This window comes from Myotis davidii, unplaced genomic scaffold (assembly GCF_000327345.1).
Source record: "Myotis davidii unplaced genomic scaffold, ASM32734v1 scaffold960, whole genome shotgun sequence".
Lineage (NCBI taxonomy): Eukaryota > Metazoa > Chordata > Mammalia > Chiroptera > Vespertilionidae > Myotis > Myotis davidii.
In genome coordinates this window covers 1,447,206-1,455,870 of record NW_006293003.1, presented here as the reverse complement: position 1 = coordinate 1,455,870, position 8,665 = coordinate 1,447,206, and the positions used below count along the sequence as shown (strand labels likewise).

The following is an 8,665-nucleotide window of genomic DNA, read 5'->3' as shown; positions in this document are numbered from 1 at the left end:
CACTGACTACCGGGGGGCGGCTCCTACATTGAGCATCTGCCCCCTGGTGGTCAGTGCTCATCATAGCGACTGGTCAACCGGTTGTTCCAGTTATTAGGTCATAACAGTCGCTTAGGCTTTTATATATACAGATATGCATTGCCTATGGTCACAAACAATAGTGCGGTGAAGGCCTGGCGAGGGGACAGGAACCTGGTGGAGGGGGACAATGAGGAAAAAGGGTGGGGCATCTGTAATACGCTCAACAATAAAGAGTAAAAGTAATTTACTCAGTCTAAAAATAGCTGTCAGATTGAATAGGGAGAATATTTTAAAATAAGTTCTTTTTTTCCCTGGTGAATAGAGCTGGGAAATATAGAATTGTACATTTGAAATCCATATTATTTTATTAACCAATTTCACCCCAATAAATTTAATAAAAATTATGATAATAATAATAATAGATATGTGGATACACACAAAACAAGTTTTTTTCTCATAAGACTTTTCCCCTTGGTCCAAGTAGAGTTAAGAACTTTCAAACTGATACAATTTCAAAATGATTCCAGATTTCTGCCAAAGTATAATACTATGGTCTTATCTCTGACACTGATGACATATTCTGAGGTTCTTAATCTTTGAATCATTTATATTGACATTAAATTGAATTAAAATTTAAAAGGAGTTTACAACTTTATATTCTGGCATATTAAACAAGGAATTCAATTTTCTCAGTTATCAATTCCTTTAAGTTATACATTAACTCCACATAGTATTTATTTTATAATAAAATATACCCAGTTTTATAAATATATACCAGAAATCTGATCTGTACCTGTTATCAAAGCTGTGTGATTTTCTCCACAGGAAATATAAGTTATTTTATGGTCCTTAACAGATTCCATGATTTTGGGTTCCGTAGTTTCAAAGACAAATGTGCCAAGACCCAGTTGACCAAATTGTCCCAGCCCAAAGTTGTACACAGCTTTCTCTGAAAGGGAAGGGGCAAGTACAAGAAAAGGATTGCAGGGAAGCAGATGCTGTCACCATTATATCTAGAAAAACTGTGATATTCAACCTTTCACAATGAAGGTTAAGTATATCTGAAAGAATGCCCATAGTAAGAATACCTAACTATGCATTTCTCAATGATGAAGGAAGAAGAAAAATGTAAAGGTACACAATTGTAAAAAAAACCACCTTCATCTAAAAACATTACATATAACAACTAATATAATTTTTGGTCACATCACCTTTGTAAAATCTAACAATGTAATTAAGTGTTAATAAATAATACAATATTATAAAAACAGATTTCATTAGTTATCTTCAGATCAATACTACTCTAATTTCACAGGATACATTTTGATTTCATGACTAGTAACTTGTTGCCCTGTAGAGATCTTAAGTTTGTCCAAACATAATCTAGAGAAGTTAAGTTCTTATTTTTCTTGGGATCTATATTTCATTGAGGACCCCATCTTATAACCAGGCCTTTCTTGTCTTTTGGTAATGAAAGGGCGAGGACTACGCCCTCTACCTTCCCCCAGGGTAAGGGCTACGCCCTCCACCTTGCCCCAGGGTAAGGGCTATGCCCTCCATCTTACCTTGGCCATGTGCTCAGCAAGGCTTCTTCCCGGAAGCCAAGCCGCTGCTGGCCACGCCCAGGATTTCTCTGGACTGGCCAATGATAGTCAAGGGAAGTGCACGACATTCTGTGTAATGAGACACCGACTTGCGCCTGGCCAATCGGCAGGGCCCACAGTCCTTTCTCCTCCCCTTACCCATCCCCCTATAAAACCTCTCTCCACACAGAGTTTTCTCTCTCTCTGCCACTTGCTGCTGTGCCAGTAAGGGGGGGCAGGGGAGCCAAACCTAGGTTTGAAATAAATGACTCTTTGCTTTTGCATCGGACTCGCTGGCTCCCTGGTGGGCCCTTGGGAATCTTGAAATCTGGGCGCAACAGTAACTGACATACAAGATCACATCTAACACTCTGCCTCATTTAGTGTGTCCAAGTTCCAGTCTGACACTTTCTCAACAGCAATCCATTGTTTCCCTTATTTTAAGGAGAAACTAATCATACCATCACTACAACCAGTAGTTGTATTTTCTAATCTGTCATAGTCACATTTAAATACTACGTTTAAATAAATCCATCAACAATGAACTAATTTAAATTATCTTTGAAGTATTTTAATGAATGATACCTAACTAGATTTTAAGACCAAAGATATAGGCATAAGGAAAAATAAAGCTGGGGAAGGCCCCTATAGAATCATCTAATCCAGGCCCTTTCCTTTAGTGAAGGGAATAGTTTAGAACAGATGGTTAGTTATTCTTTCCTTAAAGGTCTTGCAAAGCATTCTGTAACTCCTAGGTATTCATCTAATACTTAATAAGACTAATGGTCAATCCTCTCTTCCAAGCCTATTTCTTCATTAGGACTAAATATTTAACCTTTCTGTCCACACTGTGCTCCAGAATACAGGTTTCTCATGAGGGCTAGCTCATAATAAAGCTCTCACAGGTCCATGGAGCAATGTGAAAAATAGGCAAAGTAGTGAATTTACCATACAGATAAATTTATACAATTTAAGGGTGTGTCTTTTATAAAATTAAGAGCTTTTAAATTTTTTTCTGAAAATCCCCCTTATGTTATATAATTGTGAAAACATTGTATTTTTTGCAATGTCCATATTTAGTCAAATTAAAATTAAAAGCTGGCAACCATATATTCATATTTTATAAAACAAAAAACATAAAATACAAAAGCTTTATTGGTCTGTGAGATCGCAAAGTATACAAAAGTCTGCGGAAAACAATCAATTTCTGGCAAGATAGCTTTTAACTACAAAACAAAGTCCACAGGAAGCTAAAAGTACCACAGATGATCTTGGTGCTCATTTTACATGAAAATATTTTATAATGTATGGTTGAATGACATTATTATTATAATATTAAGAGGCCCGGTGCACAAATTCATGCACCAGTGGGGACCCTTGGCCTGGCCTGCGGGATAGGGCCGAAACCAGCTCTCTGACATCCCCCAAGGGGTTCCAGATTGCGATAGGGCACAGGCCAGGCTGAGGGACCCCACCGGTGCACGATCGGGGCCGGGGAGGGACACGGAAGGTTGGCCAGCCAGGGAGGGACCACGGGAAGGCTCCAGGGCATGTCTGGCCTGTCTTGCTCAGTCCCGATCAGCTGGACCCCAGCAGCAAGCTAACCTACCAATTGACTGTCTGCCCCCTGGTGGTCAGTGCATGTCATAGCGAGTGGTTGAGTGGCCTTAGCATATCATTAGCATATTATGCTTTGATTGCTTAAATGGACCAGGCGACCAGACACTTAGCATATTAGGCTTTTATTATATAGGATAGTGTCCTTTAGAACTTTCAATCACCTACTAAATTCTTTCTGTAATTTTTGTATAAACTACATAAAATACGTAACATAAAGCATAAATTGCATTTCTGCCTACAGAATTAATTTTCAGATAATTTATAAAGATTAATTTCAAAGTTTAAATCCTAAAATAAATTTTTGAAAATTCATATTGTTGGCAAAAATTCAAAACAATCTTAAACTTCAAAATTATTTCCAAATTTAGAGTGGAAATCTTGAAAAAAATTATTTCTAACTTGGAAAAAGATTCCATATGGAAAGTATAATTCTGGTAAACCATAGCTAATAAGCATGACAAGGACTAGAATAAGAAGTTAAGGAAAAGTTATGTAAGAGGAAAATCTAAAGATAAAATATTGTTCAATCAATATTTAATATGGAAGAGAATTGGATATTATTCAAAATTTGCCTAGAATGCTTTTAACTTTGAGTTACTGAAGATTAATGCTGATTTCTGAAACTGTTCATTTTTTTAACCAAAAAAATCATAATTCACTACCTAACTATATGACCTCTATATTACTCATCTATATATATAAAATCCTAATATGCAAATAGACCGAACAGCAGAACAGCCAAATAACCGAACTGGTTGCTATGATGTGCAGTGACCACCAGGGGGCACACGCGTAACATGGCAGGCGTCGGTAGCAGGTGGCAGAGTGCAGAACATGGGGGCTCCAGCCCCACTCACACCTGCTGCTGGCGCTGGAACCACTGCTTGCACCTGCTGCTGGTGCCTGGCACCGGCCCCAATCGCTCAGTGTTGTCAGCGGGTTTGAGAGCCAGTTGCCAGCCCTGATTGCCCCTCAGGGCTTCTCCACCTCCCCCTGCTCCTGAGGGGCGATGGGGGCCGGTAGCCACCTCTTGTACCTGCAGCCAGCACCAGCCTCAATCGCTCCGCACTGTCAGTGGGTGTGAGCAGTGGCGGTGGAGGGAGCAGGACTGGCAGCCAACAGGGAACCAGGGGCCGCAGCAGGAGGGGGAGGCGGGGGTGCGGAGGAAGGGCCAAGACCCGCCCCTGTGCCCACCACAGTCTCACAGCCCACAGTTCTTTTCAAGGTGCACAAATTTGTGCACTGGGCCCCTAGTCTAAAATAAAGCTAATGCTATACAAATTTAGGAACACCAATTTAGAAAGGATATTATTAAGGAGTATGTATATCTTAATGTATTAACTAGAATAATGAGAAATGACATGTCATGCCAAATACAAAATTCAGAAGCCAAAAGTGACATTACTATTATGGTTCTAACTTTCTTTATTACCTGAATTGAAAATCTTAATACTTTTTAATGAACAACTATAACGGAAAATAAAATCACAAAGAAATCACCAAGTTATATGTGGTGAATATCACAAAGAAAAGAATTATCAATGACTGTAGAAAATAGCATGAAAAGGGAGCTTCTCCAAAAGAAAATATTTCAGAAAAACGTCAATTTTAGATAAATATGGAATATATATATATATATATATATACATATATATATGCATATATATGGAAAAATATATTTCCATACACATATGGAAAAGTTTGCCCTTAAAATTAGCTAAAAGCAATGTCATTGTTGCCAATAAATGTGTTAAGAACATGAAAATACCAATTATGTTAGCAAAAATAATTCAACAAGATTAATTTTTTTCTACTTAAGAAATTCTTCCATTGGCCAGAAATATATATTAACTACAGGAATAAAAGGTGAGGATCTTAACTGAAAAAGATTGAAGGTCAATTTATATGAGCTATCTAAAATAGGCAAACTCTTAGAAGCAAGAGACTAGACTGGTGGTTTGCCAGGAGCTGGGAGGGGGAAGAGGAGAGCTGCTAATCAATGGTATAAAAGTTTCAGGTATGCAAGGTAAGCTATGGATAATACTGTATTGTGCAATTAAAAATCATTTAAAAAGGGTAAATTAAATAATAAGTGTTCTTACCACAATAAAAAAAGGAATATAACTTTTTTCATTAGCCACCACAGAGAGCAAGAAACAGAGCAGCAGGGTCCACACATACCTGTGAGAACCACTGTGTGCCCTCCACCACAAGCTACTTGTATCACCTTCTCAGGAATTCCAGGCACCAGCTGGGGCACTTTGTGATTCATCAGTAGCTGTTTGGGAAGACCTAATTTTCCAAACTCAGGTTCTCCAAATGTATACAGTTCTCCCTCCACTATTAAAGGAAAAGAACAGTGATCAATGACAGCATAAATATGGACAAGATACCGGTCTTTTTAGTACATGTTCTCATGTGCAGTAAAAAATTTAGAAAATGGCAACTTAATAAATTTGAACTTTCTTGAGATATTTTTACTGTATGGTAAGGAAATGAAGCCAGATTTTATTTTCCCTTTGATTATTCTAGTCCAATATCTTCAGGAAGAATTCTCAACAATCACTACTAAGAAAAAACTAGAAAATTATTTTAGCTGCTTAACAAAAAAGCTTCCTTTCTTTTTATTGATTTCAGAGAGGAAAGGAGAGGGAGAGAAAGATAGAAACATCAATGATGAGAGAGAATCATCAACTGTCTGCCTCCTGCACACCCTGGGTATGGCCCTGAATGGAAATCAAACCATGACCTCCTGGTCCATAGGTTGATGCTCAACCACTGAGCCACTGCAGCCGGCTGACTTCTACTCCCTCCTTTTCCCCCCTTTTTAATAAAGTAGAATGACTAGACATTAAACCCTCATAAAGACATAGATTTTGTTTTGCTCATTAAGGTATTCCAAAAACCTAGCAGTGTCTAGTATACAGAGTGTTTAATGAATAGTTGTTAAATAAATGACTAATTGCTTTTTATGAAATTTGTTTCAGAAAACTCATTTACATATGAGTCTTAAGATAACAGATTTTACTGTTAGATGGTACTTCCTCCAGAAAGACTATCAAGGAACCCCTGACATTTAAGCACTGCCTTGGCAATACCAACACTGTTGACTTGCTTCTGTTATTATACTTACCACACTATAATATGACTATGAACTTGTTGAAAGTAGGAATTTCTTTTGTTCATTTCTATGAACTAAACTGAGTTCTATAAAGTAGGGATTTTAAATCTTTGTAAATATATAATCTAATCTAAAGAATGACACAGAACATATCACCACTGGTGTGAGGAAAGAGGTAACAGCAGGTCTTGTTACTTATTAATTGCATGTCTCTAAGAGAACCATGATGGACCACTGACCAAACCCCTGGGAATATGAAGAGTCTCTTTCCACCTGTCTATAAATTCCTCCTGCTTCTCATACCTTAACATGGGTGAAATGTATGGCATGTGAACTATATCTCAAAAAAGCAATTTTTAAAAGGCATTAAAACAATTAAACAAAGCAAAAAGTTCAATTTAACACATGTTGATTAAGATGAACAACCCCACCTCTTCCCCTACTGGCTATAGCAGAGTTTAGTCATAAAAGTGATTCTGGCAGTTTTATTAAAACCCATAAGACAATGCTTTTGCTTGTTTTTCTATTTGTGTTTTTCCCCTTTTTTGTTTTGTTTTATGAACAAAGTGAGCACAGACTATACCAAACCTAGGACCCTAGAGTTACTAATAAGTTGGTAGGTAGTACTTCCCCAAGAAACACAATCAATTGGTCATTCATTCACTTACTCCCCTATCCGACAATATTTATTATCAGTTTGTTCAAGACACAAACTGATCTAGTGGTGAACAATACCAACCAAGCTAGATTTTGCCATCTCTTGGTACCAAGCTGCTACCAATTCACTGGTAATTCTGAGGAGTACTGAGATGAGTCAATTGTCACTTTCTAAAACTAAATCTGAGGTGCATGGAATAAGGAGTAAATGTATAAAGCAAAAATCTAGAGGGATGTCTCTGAGGGGCCACAAAACTATTTCCTCTAGGTGTTTTACTATTAGAAAAACCATCAATAAGATGGAAAAACAAGTTCATAGTGTAGATGCAGACTATAATAGAGTCCAATATTTCAAATATTTTAACTAAGGTAGAAACAGTAGCCAGTGAACCAAGGAAAAGGAGAAATTGAGGATGCTGAGAAAAGTCCCACCAAAGGAAATCATATCCCATACTGACTTCTTTTCTTTTTCCATCTACTCTTTATCCTGTTCCCACAATGAAAGTCTATGCCTTACTTATTGAAACAATAAAAACAAATTATCAGGACAAGAGTAGAATACATAAAAGTACAGAGACAAGTAGATTCAAAGGAAAGTGGCCTACAGGTAAAGTTTTTTATGCCAAATGATTCCAAGAACTTTGAGATCCAAAACTTAGAAGGGTTTCTAACATATACATTTTGTTTTTCTAATACACCTAATATTCATTAAAAAGTTAGTAAGTCAGATAGAGTTTGAAATTATAAACTCTCATTACTGAAACAAAGAAATACTATTTTAAAACAGACCAAAATTATTCCATTACATGGACTACTATGGCATTATTTTTATGGAACTGTAGGATGCTATATCACTTTATGATTAACTAATAACTTAAAATGGGAGATATGATGAATCCAAAATGTTCTGTCTTACTTGTTACAAAAGCTGAATGGTAATATCCACAAGAAATCCAGGCAATAGGTTTCCCAACAGTCACTTCATGAGGAAAATACACATTACATACATTATTTAAGCCAATCTGCCCTTCAGAATTTTCTCCCCACATAAAAAGTTTTCCATCCTCTATAAAGAAAACACAAGGAGAAAAAAGGGTTTTAAAAAGTGGCAGATCTATGAAGTTACTGTATTATATTTCGAACAGCCCATTTATTTTTTAATTTAGAAAAATTATGTTTTAAAAGAAAAGTACTCCTAAGACTTTTATACCATTTAGCTACTTAACAGTTCAATTTCTAGCATAAAATGTTTCTATCCTATATAATAGAAGGCTAATATGCAAATCGACCAAACGGCAGACTGACTTGTCACTATGACGCACACTGACCACCAGGGGGCAGATGCTTAACGCTTAAAGCATCCTTCCAGGGGAGGGACAAAGGGAGGTTGGCTGGCCAGCCCCAATAAGGGCAGATCAGGGCTGGCCGCCCAGGGGGAGGAACTGTGGGAGGTTGGCGGGCCAGGGAGAGGGACCACTGGAGGTTGGATGGCAGCAGGAAGTTGGCTGTGGGAGCACACTGAACACCAGGGGGCAGCTCCTGCATTGAGCATCTGCCCCCGGTGGTCAGTGAACGTCATAGCGACTGGTCGACTGGTAGATCCAGTCATTCTGGTTGTCCAGTCGTAATGATTGCTTAGGCTTTTATATATATAGACTAGAGG

At 37.6% G+C, this 8,665-nt stretch overlaps 1 protein-coding gene across 1 annotated transcript in view; it reads right to left on the bottom strand.

The window, feature by feature from the left end:
* RPGR (retinitis pigmentosa GTPase regulator) overlaps positions 1-8,665 on the bottom strand; it is a 58,253-nt gene that overhangs the window by 41,107 nt on the left and 8,481 nt on the right. The window contains exons 6-8 of the mRNA XM_015565792.1: positions 7,919-8,068; positions 5,406-5,564; positions 815-970 (exon numbers count right to left, since the gene is read on the bottom strand). Coding sequence (XP_015421278.1) covers positions 815-970; positions 5,406-5,564; positions 7,919-8,068 — 465 coding nt within the window. The remainder of the gene's footprint in view (positions 1-814; positions 971-5,405; positions 5,565-7,918; positions 8,069-8,665) is intronic.